The 17,171-nt window shown below is 42.8% G+C and overlaps 1 protein-coding gene across 4 annotated transcripts in view; it reads left to right on the forward strand.

The window, feature by feature from the left end:
* LOC145344002 (UPF0606 protein KIAA1549-like) overlaps nucleotides 1-17,171 on the forward strand; it is a 267,713-nt gene that overhangs the window by 157,670 nt on the left and 92,872 nt on the right. For all 4 annotated transcript variants that reach the window (XM_080190645.1, XM_080190648.1, XM_080190646.1 and 1 more), the window contains one exon: nucleotides 2,182-2,327. In XM_080190645.1, coding sequence (XP_080046771.1) covers nucleotides 2,182-2,327 — 146 coding nt within the window. The remainder of the gene's footprint in view (nucleotides 1-2,181; nucleotides 2,328-17,171) is intronic.

Raw genomic sequence — 17,171 nt, forward strand, 5'->3', positions numbered from 1 at the left:
CTAAGAGCCAATGTAATGTCCCAAACTGAGGTTAGCTAACGCAGCATAAACTGAAATTTGGACTTCCTTGTCTCTGCATCTCAGCTGTTCATTAAATACATTTTCTGAGCTATGTAGGAAGAAGTATTCATGCATGTTTGTTGGATTTTTACTTTTAAATATGCAACTTCAGATGAAGCCCTGAATCTTAGAAACATATACCTGATTAGTAAAAAGTGGAAATACACAGTAGTTTCAGCATCTCTAAGGCAAAAGGACAGGTTGTATTTTGGGTTGATCATTGTCAAAACCTTGACCACAATGAACCAATTGAGCCCAGTTCTATTTTAGAATGCCTGTGGCAGAAGCCATCTTCCAGATGACGGATGTGGTTAATGCATGGCACCCATCATACTTCACAAAGTAGAAAGAAGGAAAGGAGTTGTTCATTTGCATACCCTATTTCTGACCGGGACTTACCTACAATTTGAACCTGTCAACACAGCAACCTGCCCATGGGGAAATTCAAGAAAACTGGCAAATAATTAAACTCTGGAGATGGTACAGTACTCAACCCATGAGACTGATCCCCAGCTTTAGGAGATTGTGTTCTGAGCGAAGCTGATCTATGCCAGCCTCAACTTCTGTTCACAATATCCTTATCACAATATGTCCTCCCACCAACTTTGTATCATCGGCAAATTTGGAAACTTTATATTCTGGTACTACCTCCAGGTTATTAATATAAATAGTAAACAATCGTGGGCCAAGAACTGATCCCATTTTGAAAAGGACCTGTTTATTCGAACTCTGTTATCTTTTGTGACAGCCAGTTTTCAGTGGACTTAATACACCAGCCTTTTATGCGACACCTTGTCAAACGTCTTTTGGAAATCTTAATACACTATATTTATAGGTTCCTCTCTGCCTACTGTCTCTGCAAAATCCTCAAAGAATTTGAGCAAATTTGTTAAACATGATTTACCTTTCATAAAACCATGGTGACTCGGTTTGATTATATTCAGCTTTCCTAAATGATTAGCTCGTAGCTAATGATCATCTAATATTGTAAATGGTATAGGGCAGACGAGTTGCGACGTTACGTCGATCCACTTTGCTATTGGTAATAGCGAAATGGTTTGCAGGTTCAAACTTACAAAAAGAACAGAATTATTTCAAGAAGGATTTACTCACACAAAGAGCAATTAACTCCTTGGTGTGGTCTTGTAGGTATGATTGTGTAAAGGCTGCTTTTGCTGCTAACATGGTGCATGTGCAGTGGTGTTGTTTCACTCTGTGATGTCAACATGAGTTCTGGAGATCAGAATCAAAACCAAAAATAAGTTAACCGACTTCCCAAAAAGAGATTGTGCATCCAGCTTAACAGAAATAAGTTTCCAAAATAAATTGGGCAGTTAAATATGAGCCAGAAACATGGGATAGGTTTTCCGGCTACACGCGCACCAAAACCGGAAAATCTAGCCCAAGGACCTTTGCATGGTCCACCCCACCAACTAAAATTCCAATGGCGAGTGGAACAGGAAAGTTCCCCTCAAAGTGTGCGGACTGCTTGATCCCCCAACTCAATAAACCAGGATTGTCACAGCAGTTATAGACACAGCCTCCATAAAGTTTATTTATTAGTGTCACAAGTAGGCTTACGTTAATGTTGAAGTTATTGCGAAAATCTCCTCTTTGCCACACTCGAGCACCTGTTCTGGTACAGTGAGGGAGAATTTAGTATGGCCAATGCACCTAACCAGCACATCTTTCAGTTACTAATTCAGGTGTATTTTAATTCTTTGCTTATGTAATTGAGAAGGTAAAACAAAGTTTTTCTTTTAATATTCTCAAAATTTTTTCTTAAAGACAGGTTTTTCTGGCACTGTCTCTCCGAACGATGATATCATTGGTTTTTTTGTGCATGTACAGACTGGTATGCATGGGCAGACAGGTATCAATGGCTATCTTATGTTGGCAAGGAACAAGTGGTGTAGAAAACCTTAATCTTTCAAAGTGGCTGGGCATGTAATTGGAAGGAAGTGCTGTAGGCTTTTTTTCTGGATAATGAGCAGCTGCTTTAATCTGCATTTTGAACTTTCAAATGCAATTGCATAATTCCACTAGTATGTCACAACCATCAGATCAGATTCCATTTCTTCCTTTTAAATATGTCATGGTGACTATGGTTTCTCTGTTCAGTACTATTAGGTGTGCATGACAACCATATACAGGACAAAACCTTCCAAGCTGAACTTGAGCGAAAACTAGTCCAGCTTATCAGTGAAGCAACTAGGTCAGGAAGACGTCGGAAGAGGGCCAGTACCTTGGGGAATAACACTGTCCAGGTAGGCAGTATCTTACAAATGGCAATGATATTGTGCAGCAATTTAATCCTCATCCTGCAGGCCAGCTCAGAAGATGGGCAAATTGGTCTGTACCAGGAATAATCAACTATTCTATTAAATAAAGCAACACAAAGCTTTGAATTTTTTTTATTCATTTGTGGGACATAGGCATTGCTGGCTAGCCAGCACTTATTCCCCATCCCTACTTGCCCTTGAAAAGATGGTGCTGAGCCACCTTCCTGAATTGTTGCAGTCCATGTTTTGTGGTTGATCCATAATGCTGTTAGGGAGGGAATTCCAGGATTTTGACCAGCGATTGCGAAGGAGTACTGATATATTTCCAAGTCAGGATGGTAAGTGGCTTGGAATTCAGTTGGAGTGGATGTGTCTGTGGACAGGGTATTTGTCATTCAGAAGAAATGTATCACCCATGATATAACCATACGGTAGAACAGCCTTGAGGGATGCTGAACGTTTCTATATTTTAGATGATCTGTCAGTGTATTATTGACTTGACATGGTGAACTATCTCACTGCATTAACTTATGTACCAAGTCAATGACCATGTTTGGAATGCAGGTCCTTCTTCAGAATGATTAACAGCAGGTGTTGCTCCACTATTGAAGGTGCTTCTGGACAGCGGGAGGATCCCAAAGGGAAAGATGGAATCCAGTATTTCTGTTGAACTATCGTATTACAAAAAAAAAGTTGTGAATAATCAGAATGTTAGAGTTCTGCTGCCTAATTTGGTAACTTGATATTTACCTGTTTAACATGGTAGCAGAGGATTGACTTCGACTTTTTCAAATGCGAGGATAAAGAAAACAGAAAGAAATCCCTGTTTCTGACAAAAGTAAAACTCCCAGCAGCTTTTAAGGTGAAATGGCTGAGTCACGTTGCAGGATCACAAATTGTGATTAGCCACCAGTCTTTTCTGAATTGAAATCATATGAACAATGGAAAAACGAGGTGGAGAAGTAAACTGCAGTCAAGAGGAAACAGTGTATAGCTTTGGCCTTGTCTTTACCAGGAAGAAATAAGATTCAAAAGAAAATTTTTGGAAGTGTATGGAACTGACTTGGATACCAAAGAGGGATTGCTGGTTCCAGTGCAATTATGGACAGAATTTATAAAAGAAGAAGACTTGTTAGAAGTGTCAATGGGGGAGCATTTTGAAGACAGTGATCATAAGAGCAGGGAGGTTGTGCTGGATGGTTATGAAGGGAGATTGGATAGACTAGGGTTGTTTTCTTTGAAGCAGAGGAGACTGGGGAGGGGGAATATGATAGTGATATATAAAATTGTGAGGGGCATTGATCGAGTATACAGGAAAAAACTTTTCACCTTGAAATGTCTGTGGAGCATTGATTTAAGGTAAGAGCAGAAGGCTTAGAGGAAATGTGAGGGGAAAGCTTTTTCACACAATGTGGTGAGAGTCTAGAAGTCACTGCCTGAAAGGGTGGTGGTGGCAAAGACTCTTATAACATTTAAGAAGTATTTAGATGTGCACTTGCGATGCCAAGGCATGCAGGGCTATGGCCCAAATGTTGGGAAACAGGATCAGAATAGTTAAGTAACTTGTCTTTTCACAGCACATAAGCATGGGCCAAAAGGCATTTTTTCTGTACTGTATACCACCAAGACAATCAATCCATAGAATAACATGTCATGAATTTTCAGAGGTTGTATAAAAGACTAAAGAAATTTGATCTAGAAATTCCAGAGTCTACACTTGGGTTCAAATTATTAGATTGTGCGCAAGTCTTTGGTTTTGACAGGTGTTCAGTTTTGTGGTGAGGGTCCTCTTTTTCAACAAATGACCACTACTTTTAAAGTAAAATTATTTGCGGAAAGCAATCATTACCAGCTATTTTATCGAGAGATTTTGGAAATTCTGTAATGGTACAGAGAATTCCGTGATTAGTGACTCACTCAACAAGAGACTAGTACTTCTATAAAGGTGCTTGTACAAAGAAGGAGTTGCTTAACGATGACTTAAGGTGGGTCATACTTTTAGTAGACTTATGGATCAAGGCAAAAAGCAAGATTGGGGTGATAACTAATAGTGAATTACTTTGGAAATAATTACTACAGCTTTCCAGTATGACTCTAAATATCACAGTGTCAGATATTTTGATTTGATTTTAATTTATTATTGTTGCATGTATTAGCATACAGTGAAAAGTATTGTTTCTTGCGTGCTATACAGACAAAGCATACTGTTCATGGAGAAGAAAACGAGAGAGTGCAGAATACAGTGTTACAGTCATGGCTAGGGTGTAGAGAAAGATCAACTTAAGTCTGATGGCAGCAGGGTAGAAGTTGTTCTTGAGTCAGTTGGTATGTGATTATGCTGCTGCTTTGCTGAGACAGTGGGAAGTGTAGACAGAGTCAATGGATGGGAGGTTGGTTTGAGTGTTGGATTGGACTACATTCATAGTTTTTTGTAGTTTCTTACAGCATTGGGCAAACCAGGAGCCATACCAAGCTGTGACACAAGCAGAAAGAATGCTTTCTTTGGTGCATCTGTAAAAGTTGGAGAGAATCGTAACTGACATGCCAAATTCTCTTTCTGAGAAATTAGAGGCGTTGGTGGGCTTTCTTAACTATAGTGTCAGCATGGGGAGAACAGGACAGGTTGTTGGTGATCTGACATCTTAAAAACTTGAAGCTCTCGACCCTTTGTACTTCATCCCCATTGATGTAGATAGGGGCAGTTTCTCCTCTGCGCTCCCTGAAGTCGATGACAATCTCCTTCATTTTGTTGACATTTTGGAGAGATTATTGTTGCTGCACCAGTTCACCAGATTCCTATCTCATTCTGTACTCTGTCTCGTCATTGTTTGAGGTCCAATCCTCAACAGTGATGTTGTCAGCAAATTTGCAAATCGGGTTGGAGAGGAATTTAGCCACGCAGACATAGGCGTATAAGGAATATAGGAGGAGACAGAGAACAAGTCTTATGGGGCACCGGTATTGAGGATGATCGTAGAGGAGATGTTGCCTATCCTTACTGATTGTGGTCTGTGGGTTAGGAAGTTGAGGATCCATTCACAGAGGGAGGAGCCACGGCCCAGGCCACAGAGTTTGGAGATGAGTTTCATAGGATGATGGTGTTGAAGGCTGAGCTGTAGTCAATAAATAGGAGTCTGTCATAGGTGTCTTTGTTATCTAGGTATTCCAGGGTTGAGTGCAGGACCAGGGAGATGGCTGTGGACCTTCTGTGGCAATAGACGAACTGTAGTGGATCCAGGCAGTCCAGGAGGCTGGAATTGATTTGTGCCATGACTAGCCTTTCGAAGCACGTCATAATTGATGTCAGAGCCACCGGATGATAGTCATTAAGACACGCTGCTTGGCTTTTCTTTGGTACTAGGATGATGGTCATCTTCTTGAGACAGATAAGGACCTCAGGTTGTTGTAAAGAGAGGTTGAAGATGTCTGCAATTACTCCAGCTGATCCGAGTGCTTGTCCGGGTACTCGCCCCGGTTGCTTTCTGTGGGTTGATCTTCGAGAAGGCTGCCCTGACATCTGCAATGGTGACCTCAGGTTCATCCAAAGCTTTCAGGGTGGAGGGCATGCTCTCGCTGACCTCTTGCTCAAAACGGGTGTAGAATGCATTGAGCTCATTAGGGAAGGGTGCGTTGGAGTTGGCGATTTTACATCTTGTAGCCTGTTATGTCTTGCAGACCTTGCCTTGGCCGGCAGGGTTCTCGCTTGGTCCAGACTTATCCAATAGTCAGGAATTAAGTATTTGAAGCAACTCGTAAAACAGATAACCCGATGATGAAAATAAGGATGAGTGGCAAGAAAGTATTGTGTTGGTGACAGAAACTTAAATCAGCCATGAGTATCTTGGTTGTTGATTCATTCAGTTGTTCTGTATTAGCTAATGGCTGTACCTCAACACTATTTAGGGTCAATTGGCTAAACTATTTTTTATCAGCTTTGTCAAGATGTTCCAAATAACAAGAGTTAAGGAATGTGTAAGCACTACCTGCTTTTGATTTGGGGCAATAATACATTAGAGTGGCCCATCCATGTGAAATTGAGAAAATGGGTGGGATTTTACAACATCGCTCGAGCAAGACCAGAACTTCTTGCCTGAGGTCAGTGTTGTCCACCCCTCGCCTCCCGCTCTGATTCTGTGACTGGGAGGTGGTAGAGTGCATTTCATTAGCACTAATATGCTTCAAAGTGACTTATCATTATTGCTGAATCCATCCTTGATGAAAAAGGCTAAGATGCATTTGGACATGATCTTTGGAAAAGACTTCACTGGATCTAGGTATTCCATTGAGTCAACTAGGATTTTCCCCCGTGAATTTTAAGAAGTATTGTGTTGATAAGAGTTTAGCTAACAAGAAGAGAATAATCTGAAAATTTTATGAACAGTTTGCCCATCCATCATCACAAGTTTAATGTACTGCCAAATGATCATGATGTGGGTTGGACTAAAACCTGGTGTTGTCAGACTTTTTACTGCCAAATGATGCCAGAATCTGTGCTTCTTGCATGTAGTATTTTTTGGTAAAGGTGGTTCTGTTACACTTAAGATGTTGACAGCTGAGGGTGGCATCAGCTATGTTTTATTGGCACTGAGGGAAATCTTGTGGGCACCTTTATGATGATTTTTAGTGTGGAGGCGGGCATTTGTGACTATGAAGAAAATGTTATTAATCGAATTAGAAATTAATTCAAATTTGACAGTCAAGCATCTGGGGTCTTCAAATATGTTGTTTGGAGATTAAGCAGGGTGAGTTGGATATAATTTTAGATCAGTGGTCTTTCTTGAACAATGTTTGTCCCATCACAATTAACTCGTATCAAATCTGGTCAGAGGAGTGCAGCTTCTACCAACTATGAAATGTTACAGCTGGGGAGTTTCACCCATTAGGCATACCAACAAGACCAAATGCAAGTTTAGATTTGCTGACACTTGGTCTTGTCATGCAAAATCAGAAGATGGGCAACATCACGAGAGCAAATTTTTTTTTTTCAAAATTAATCGACAAGTGCATGCTGAAGTTCTCGGCTTTAGGTGATCTCAGTAACATGAAATTAATCATTGTTTGTGATGACTTGCATGCAAACCTTGGCGATTGAATTTTCTAGTGCAGGAGGGATTGATTGGTGAATTTTTTGTGGGAGAGAATGAGAAAGGTTACCCCCTCTGGCCTGAGGCAAAGATGATGAGTGGTGAAAAGCACATTAGCTGCTGAAACTCTTGCTCTTATTGGTGCCATTTTTATGGCATTCAATTTCTCCAAGATATTGAAGGCAATGCTGTTTTTCAAACAAAAGTCTGAAAGAACAATAGTAATAGAATGTTAAATAAATGTATAAAGAAAAAAGGGCTTAGGATAGACATAGCCAATTTAAAGCAGGTTTTCTAGAGGAAAGAAATCTCTCAGTTAAGGTGAATAAATACTAGTCCTCAACTGTCAGATTAGCTAAGGTGGGTAGATATTAGTCATCAACTGTTGGACTGTTTCACTAAGAGGAATGACTCTCAAATCAAATTCTTGAAGGTTCGAGAAGAAGAATGTCTTGCTATGTAACAGTAATGGATCTGAAATTTATTATTTTCTCTATTTAAATCTGTGTACCTTTGTCTTATTCCCTTTTAAGAAAAAAAATTAATGTTAGAAATGTAGGTCCCTTTAAGAGTGAACCAGTTCTTGCTTCGGAATGGATTGAGTGCAGGTGATGCTCATTAAAGCCTGTACTTAAGAGCTAGGTTTTCCTCAGCTGGCAATGCTTCTGGAAGGGAGAGGATCCAAAAGAGAAGACCAGAAACCAGTATTTGTACAGAACTGCAGTATCACAACAAAATAGTCTGAATCACCAGGATGTCTTTATTGGGAATGGATATTCATCTGTGAATGTTCAATGCAGGTTTTAAATTCCGATGGCCCATTCTGCAACTCTAGGTTTAAAACCCAGTTCATCATTGTAATTTAAAATTCTAGTATCTGTATATTTAGTTTCTAAACAAAATTTTATTTAACTATATTCAATTTCTGTAGGATAGAGAACACGTAGAAAAACCTTATTGTTCATGATGTATTAGTTCTCAAAATTAGGCAGCAGGTTTTTGTCCGTTAAACCATCAGCTTTATGTCACCTTTCTGTTTATTCCACATACCAGATGGATGCTTTACCCTAGCTCTCAACACCTTTACTCCACAGTTCCCAAAATGTGGAACTCAACACCAAATGGATTGCAAACAAAGTGAAATGGGTTGGGAACTCCCCCTTTTTCTAATACTACTCCCTGTATCATTGTAATAACCGACTTGGGAGTTCCTGCTCCTTGGCCCATATTGGAACCTGGTATGCAAAAAGAGGTAGCAAAAAGTGGATAAACAAACTTGATCTGAAAAACTGAATTGGAGCCCAAGGAGCCAGTTCCTTCTTTGGTGTGGATTGATTGGTGACATCTGGTGGTGATTAGTGGTAGGGATTAACCATCATATGATCTAGTCTGTGTGAGAGTGTATATGTATACACATATATCAGGATGACAGAGGGGGTTTTGTGCCGTCTTCTGTCATCAGGTAACATGGAACACTTGACTGAAACATGAGTGCACAAAAAACATTGCACTGTCTTTCCTAGTTCAAAAATGTGTCAAGAAAGGGAATTGAAAGCACCAACAGGATGGGCCAAATAACCACCTCCTGTGTTATGAATTGTGTTTCTCAAGTCTGTTTCTGAAAGATTTATAGATCAGTTTTATTCACATGGAGAATACAAAGATGGGGATTGGGAAGTGTGGAAGCAATGGCCTTGAGCAGTATGGCTGTTTCTAAATCCAACATTTCTTATGTTTTTTAAATCTGTTCCAAGTGTGATTTTATAATGGTAATAATTGAAAAAATGAATCTATTGACATTCCAAATTATGTAATAATTTGGGAATTCTGCTTCACTCAATTTCAAAAATATCACTTACTTAGTAACCCTCTGCTCTGGACCCCCCCCAATTCCATGAGAACCTTCCTGTTTGCTTATTACTACTTTCTCCTCTTCCAAATTTTTCAGTCAGTCCCTGTTTACCTATTCTGCAACCATGTGACCGTTCTCTATGGCCAAGTCCAGCTAGCAAGTGTTAGTAAACTAGAGATTAGCAGTGAGAACCCTGATTGAACATTTCCATCCTGCACTAGCCCAAATATATTGAGGTAAATTATAATGGACCAACTCTTGATATCATAGAAAAAAATTATCATAGAATCGTACAGTGCAGAAGGAGGCCATTCGGCCCATTGAGTCTGCACCCATCACAATTCCACCCGGCCCTTTCCTTGTAACCCTATGCATTTATCCTAGCTAGTCCCCCTGACAGTAAGGGGCAATTTAGAATGGCCAGTCCGCCTAACCCGCACACCTTTGGACTGTGGGAAGAAACCCGAGCACCCAGAGGAAAGCCACGCAGACACGGAGAATGTGCAAACTCCACACGGTGACCTAAGCCGGGAATCAAACCCAGCACCTGGCACTGTGAAACAGCAGTGCTAACCGCTGTGCCACCATTGGTAAATACACCATGGACTGCAACAGGCAACTTGAGACTTCCTGTATGACAGTGCAACAGCAAAAAGGGACTTCAGCTGAAATTGCTATTTACCATATGTGTAATGAGTGGATCACATGATCTATTTATGATTTGTCTTCACACAAAAGTCAATTATTGGAAGGTCATGCGATCTGTTTATGATTTGTCTTCACACAAAAGTCAATTATTGGAAGGTCTCTCAGCAGCAATCATTTACACTGGCATAGCATTTTTTCAAATTCACCTTTGAGATGTGTGCACTGAACATAAGAACTAGAAGCAGGAGTAGGCAATTCAGCCTCTCAAACATACTCTGCTGTTCAACACTATTATGGCTGATCTTGTCTCAACCTCAGCTTCACTTCCCTTCCAGTTCTTTATAACCCTTCAACCCATTGCTAATTAAAAATCTATCTCAGATTTACTCAGTGACCTGGCTTCCAGCGCACTCAGGTAGTGAATTCCACAGATTCACAACTATTTGAGAGAAATAATTTCTCCTCATCCCTGTTTTAAATCTGTTTATCCTAAAACTATGATCTCTCGTTCTAAATTGCCCCACAAAAGGGAGCATCCTCTCTACAGCTATCCTGTCAATCTCCTTTAGCATCTGATATACCTTGGTTAGACCTCCTCTCATTCTTCTAAGCTCTAAAGATTATGTTTTGATTTGATTTATTATTGTCACATCTATTAGTATAGAATGAAAAGTATTGTTTCTTGAGTGCTATACAGACAAAGCAAGCCATACATAGATAGGAAAAGGAGCGAGTGCAGGATGTACTGTTACAGTCATAACTAGGATGGTAGAGAAAGATCAATTTAATGCCAAGGTAGGTCCATTCAAAAATCCGATGGCAGCAGGGAAGAAGCTGTTTGTGGTTCGTGACCTCAGACATTTGCATCTTTTCCCGATGGAAGGTGGTGGTAGAGAATATGTCCAGGATGCATGGTTATGCTGATTATTGATTGTGCTGGCTGCTTTTCTGAGGCAGCGGGAAACGTAGACAGTGTCAGTGGACGGGAGGCTGGTTTGAATGATGGACTGGGCTTCGTCTACGACCCTATGTAGTTTTCTGTGGTCTTGGGCAGAGCAGGAGCTGTACCAAGCTTGATACAACCAGAAAGAATGCTTTCTGTGGTACATTTGTAAAAATTGGTGAGAATCGTGGCGGACGTGCCAAATTTACTTAACCTCCAGAGAAAGTAGAGGCATTGGTGGCTTTGTTTAACTATAGCATCAGCATTTTTTTTAATGGATTTGTGGAACATGGGTGTCACTGGCTGGCAAGCATTTGTTACCCATCCCTAGTTGCCCTTGAGAAGGTGCTGGTGAGTTGCCTTCTTGAATCACTGCAGTCTGTGTTCCATGGGTTGACCCACAGTGCTGTTAAGAAGGGAATTCCAGTATTATCCCAGTGACTATGAAGGAACAGTGATATATTTCTAAGTCAGGATGTGAGTGGCTTGGAGGGGAACTTGCAAGTGGTGGTGTTCCCATTTATCTGCTGCCCTTGTCCTTCTAGGTGGAAGTCGTGAGTTTGGAGATGCCGCCTAAGGATCTTTGATGAATTGCTGCAGTGCATCTTGAAAGTAGTACACACTGCTGCTACTGAGCATCAGTGGTGGAGGGATTGAATGTTTGTAGATGTGCCAATCAAGCCCTTGAATGGTGTTAAGCTTCTTGTATTGTTGGAGCTGCACCCATCCAGGCAAGAGGGGAGTATTCCCCACTTAGGTTGATTGGCTATGCTAAAGAAATTGCCCCTTAGTGTCCAGGGATGCGTAGGTTAGAGGGATTAGTGGGTATAATACGTAGGGATATGGGGGTAGGGCCTGGATGGGATTATGGTCGGTGCAGACTCGATGGGCCAAAGGGCCTCTTTCTGCACTGTAGCGTTCTATGATTCTACTCCTGACTGGTGTCTTGTGATAGGTTTTGGGGAGTCAAGAGATGAGTTACTTGCTGCAATATTCCGAGCCTCTGACGTGGTCTTGTAGCCACTGTGTTTGTGATGAGCCCATTTGAGTTTCTGGTCGATGACAAACCCAAGGATGTTGACAGTGGAGGATCCAGTGCTGGTTATACCATTGAATGTCAAATGGTGATGGTTAGAGTGTCTTTTATTGGTGATGGTCATTGCCTGGCATTTGTGTGCACGAATGTTATTTCCCACTTGTCAGCCCAAGCCTGGATATTGTCCAGATCTTGTTGCATTTGAACATGGACTGCTTCAGTGTCTGAGGAGTGGTGAATGGTGCTGGACATTGTGTAATCATTGGCAAACATCCCCATTTCTGACCTTGTGACAGAGGGAAGGTCATTGATGAAGCAGCTGAAGATTGTTGGGCCTAGAACACTACCCCGAGGGATTCCTGCAGAGATGTCCAGGAGCTGAGATGACTGCCCCTCCACATCCACGACCATCTTCCTAGGTGCAAAGTATGACTCCAGTTAGTGGAGAGTTCGCCCTCTGATATCCATTGATTCCAGTTTTGCTAGGCACCTTGATGCCACACTTGGTCAAATGCAGCTTTGATGTCAAAGGCTGTCGCTGTCACCTCACCTCTAGAATTCAACTCTTTTGTCTATGTTTGAACCAAGGCTGTAATGAGGTCAGGAGCTGTTTGAGCCTGGCGAAACCCAAACTGGGTGTCACTGAGCAGGTTATTGCTGAGCAGGTGCTGCATGATAGCACTGTTGATAATCCCTTCCACCACTTTACTGATGGTCAAAAGTAGACTGGGCGGTAATTAGCCAGGTTGGATTTGCCCTACTGTTTGTGTACAGGACATACCTGGGCAATTTTCCACATTGTTGGGTAGATGCCAGTGATGTAACCATATTGGGAGATCTTGGCTAGGGATGCAGCAAGATCTGGAGCACAAGTCTTCAGTACTATTGCTGGAATGTTATCTGGGTCCATTGCCTTTGCAGTATCCAGTGCCTCCAACCGTTTCTCCATAACACATGGAGTGAATCGAGTTGGCTGCAGACTAGCATCTGAGATGCTGGAGATCGCTGGAGGAGGCCTAGATGGATCATCAACTTGGCACTTCTGGCTGAAGATTGTTGCAAATACTTCAGCCTTATCTTTTGCACTGATGTGCTGGGCTTCTTCATCATTGAGGATGGGGATATTTGTGAAGCCTCCTCCTCCAGTGAGTTAATTATCCACCACCATTCACGACTGGATGCGGAAGGACTGCAAAGCTTAGATCTGATCCATTGGTTGTGGGATCGCTTAGCTCTATCATGAACTATTTTTACCATTTGGCATGCAAATGGTCCTGTTTTGTAGCTTCACCATTTTTATGTATGCCTGGTGCTGCTCCTGGCACACCCTCCTGCACTCTCCATTGAACCAGGGTTGATCCCTAGCTTGATGGTAATGATTTGAGTGGGGGATACGCCAGGCCATTAGGTTGCAGATTGTGCTGGCGTACAGTTTTGCTGCTGTTGATGGCCCATAGTATCTCATGTATGCCCAGTCTTGTGTTGCTAGATCAGTTCAAAGTCTGTCCCATTTAGCACGGTGATAGTTCCACACAACAAGATGGAGGTTATTCTCAATGTGAAGGCAGGACTTCGTCTCTACAAGGTCTGTGTGGTGGTCGCTTTTACAGATACTATCTTGGATAGGTGCATCTGCAGCCAGCAGATTGGTAAGGATGAGGTCAAGTATGTTATTTCCTCTTGTTGGTTCCTTTATCACCTGCTGCAAACCCAGTCTAGCAGTTATATCCTTTAGGACCCAACCAGCTCGATCAGTAGTGCTGCTGCCAAGCCCCACTCTTGGTGGTAGACGTTGAAATACCCCATCGAGAGTACATTTTGCATCCTTGCCATCCCTAGTGTTTCCTCCAAGTGTTGTTCAACATGAAGGAGTACTGATTCATCAGCCAGAAGAGGACAGTATGTGGTAACCAATAAGAGTTTTCCTTGCCCATGTTTAACCTGAAGCCATGAGACTTCATGGGGTCCGGAGTCGATGTGAAGGACACTCAGGGCAACTCCCTCCCAACTTTATACCACTGTGCCACTACCACAGGACATATCCAGGAATGGTAATGGTGATGCCTGGGGTGTTATCAGTAAAGTATGATTCTGTGAGAATGACTTTGTCAGGCTGTTGCTTGACTAGAGTGTGAGACAGCTCTCCCAATTTCGGCACTAGCCCCCAGGATGTTACTAAGGAGGACAGGGCTGTTTGTTTTGCCATTGTCTTTCCCGGTGCCTCAGTTGATGCCAGGTGATCCATCCGGTTTAATTTCTTTGAGACTTCGTAGCGATTCTTCCCACTGAATGGCTTGCTAGGCTATTTCAGAGGGCAGTTGAGAGTCAACCACGTTGCTGTGGCTCTGGAGTCACAAGTAGGCCAGACCAGGTAAGGACAGCAGTTTTCCTTCCCTAAAGGACATTAATGAACCAGATTTTTTTTTCTTACAATCAACAATGGGTTCATAGTTATCAGTAGACTCTTAATTCCAGATATTTTTTATTGAATTCAAATTCCACCAGCTGCCGTGGAGGGATTCAAACCCAGGTCCCCAGAACATTATCTAGGTTTCTGGATTACTAATCGAGCGATAATACCACTAAGGCATTGCCTCCCCTAAGGACGGACCAGGACAGGTTGGTGGTCTACCTGTCCTACAAACTTGAAGCTCTTGACCATTGCCACTTCACTGATGTAGACAAGGGCTTGCCCTCCAGTGCACTTCCTGAAGTCAATGACTATCTCCTTCAATTTGTTGACAATGAGGGAGAGATTATTGTTGTTGCACCAGTTCACCAGATTCTCTATCTCTTTCATATACTCTGTCTCATCATTGTTTGAGATCTGACCCATTACGGTGGTGGTATCAGCAAACTTGAATTTGTCCACATAGTCATTGGTGTATAAGGAATATAGTAAGGGGCTGAGGCACCAGTGTTGAGGATGATCATGAAGCAGGTGTTGTTGCCTATCTTATTGATTGCGGTCTGTATGTGAGGAAGTTGAGAATCCTGTCTCAGAGGGAGGACCTGAGTCACAGGCCACAGAGTTTAGAGATGAGTTTTGTAGGAATAATGGTGTTGAAAGCTGAGCTGTAGTCAACAACTAGGAGTCTGACATTGGTGCCTTTTGTTATGTGAGTGTTCCAGGGTTGAGTGCAAGGCCACGGAGATGGTGTCTGCTGTGTACTTATTATGGTGATAGATGAACCGTAGTGGATCTAGGCAATCTGGGATGCCGGAATTGATTTGTGCCACAACTACCCTTTCAAAGCACTTCGTACTGATGGATGTCAGCTACCGAATGATAGTCAATAAGGCACGCTGCCTGGCTTTCTTTTAGTACCGGGATGATTGTCGTCATCTTGAAGCACATAGGAACCTCAGATTGGTATAAAGAGAAGTTAAAGATGTCTACAAATAACCCCACCAGCTGGTTTGCACAGGGTGTGAAAGCTCATGCGGGTACCCCACCTGGGCCAATTGCTTTCCGTGGGTTGACTTGCAGAAAGGTTGCGCTGACGTCTGCAGTGGTGACTTAGGATACAGCTTTGTCCGAGTCTTCTGGGGTGGAGGGCAAGCTCTCGCTTACCTCTTGCTCAAAACATAGAATGCATTGAGCTCATTGGGTAGGGGGTGTATTTGTGCTGGTGATTTTACGTATCTGAATTTCCTGTACAGATCAGGGTCACCTGCCTTGAACATCTCAGACCTGGACTTCAAGCTGTGGCTATTCCTGTTCATTTATGGTTTCTGTTGGGAAACACATGGATTTGCTTCTTTGGCACACAGTCTTTTACACACTTACTAATAAAGTCAGTTACTGTAGTGGCATACTCGTTCAGGCTGGTCACTGAGTTTTTAAATATTAACCAGTGCACTGACTCAAAGCAGTCCTCAGATCGACATTGCACAACTTGCTTTAACAGATTCTCCCATTTCAGTTTTTGCTCGTAAGCTGGGAGCAGGAGCACATCATTGTGGTCTGATTTGCCAAAGTGTGGGCGGGCAATAAAGTGGTATGCATTTCTGATATTTGTGTGGTAGTAGTCTAGGGTGTTTGGGCTTCTGGTGGAATAGGAAGCTTGTTGGTGGTAACTTGGTAGTACACTGTTGAGCTTGGCCTGATTGAAGTCCCTGGCCACAATAAACAAGGCCTCGGGAGGTTTCGTCTCAAGGCTATTTGTGGTGTTGTATATTTTGTGCAGCATGGTCTTCATGTCTGCATGGAGTGGGATGTGAACTGATGTCAACAAGAGATGAACTGCAGAAGGTAATAGGGGCAGCATTTTAGTGTCCGGTTTCCTAAGTCCGGGGAGCAGAAACTTGCCAATGTTGCTACATCCAAGCACCAAGAGGTGTTGACACCACCTCCCCTAGCCTTGCCTGAGGCTCTGTATGGTGCATTTGGTGGTTTGAGAAGCCCTCCGATTGTAGGGCACAGTCTGGTGAAGCAGCAGTGAGCCATGTCTCCATGAAACAGAATGCACAGGAGTGTCTCACTTCCCTTTTGAAAAGTGAGTCTGCCTTTAAGTTCATCTAGCTTGTATCCTGGAGATTGGACGTTTGCCAGGAGTAAGCTGAGGAGGGGGGCCTTGGTACTGCGTTGTTTCACTCTCATCTGTGGGGCTGCATGTTTTCCGCACTTCCTGGCATGATTGCTTCTGTTCAGGCTTGGGAGACGGTGAGAATAGTATTAGGGCTATATATTTATGCCCAGTGAGGTTCATTGCTTTGGTTTGTTTGTGGGTGGAGGTATTGTTGCCTTGTTGGCAGTTCCTGCATCGATAGATGGATCTGCATGGTTGGGCATTCTGGGTTGGTGTTGGGCTGCGGATTGGCTTTGGAAGTCAGAAGTCCAGACTGTGCCCAAGTGTGGACGGCTCAAAGGCTGATAAGTGGACGATGTCTCTCGGATTGCGGTTGCGGGTGAGCCAATGGCTGTGTCCTGACGGGTTGACGTCTTCCTTCAAGTAAATTTAAAAGAGCACCATTCTTGATTTTTAGGGACTGGGAGTTGATTGTTAAGACTGTGGGGCAGTTGTAGAAGGAGAGAGTGGGGGAGTGCTTAGGGCCTGCAGGAAGTCACAGCTATCAGATGTGTTGGGGGTCATTGGAGTGGAGGACCTGGCTCCAGACTTGCTGGTTTGGTATTGGGGTTGATGGAGGCCGGGGCTGGACGATCAGGACCTCAGTTGGAAAAGCCCCACCTGTGGGGCTGCAACACTAGCCACCGGTCTCATGTAGTCGGCTGGTCTGGCTCAGTTTCAGGTCAGGTGTGTCC

The sequence above is a fragment of the Carcharhinus amblyrhynchos genome, chromosome 6 (assembly GCF_965287045.1).
Source record: "Carcharhinus amblyrhynchos chromosome 6, sCarAmb.v2.hapA, whole genome shotgun sequence".
NCBI classification, from domain to species: Eukaryota; Metazoa; Chordata; class Chondrichthyes; order Carcharhiniformes; family Carcharhinidae; genus Carcharhinus; species Carcharhinus amblyrhynchos.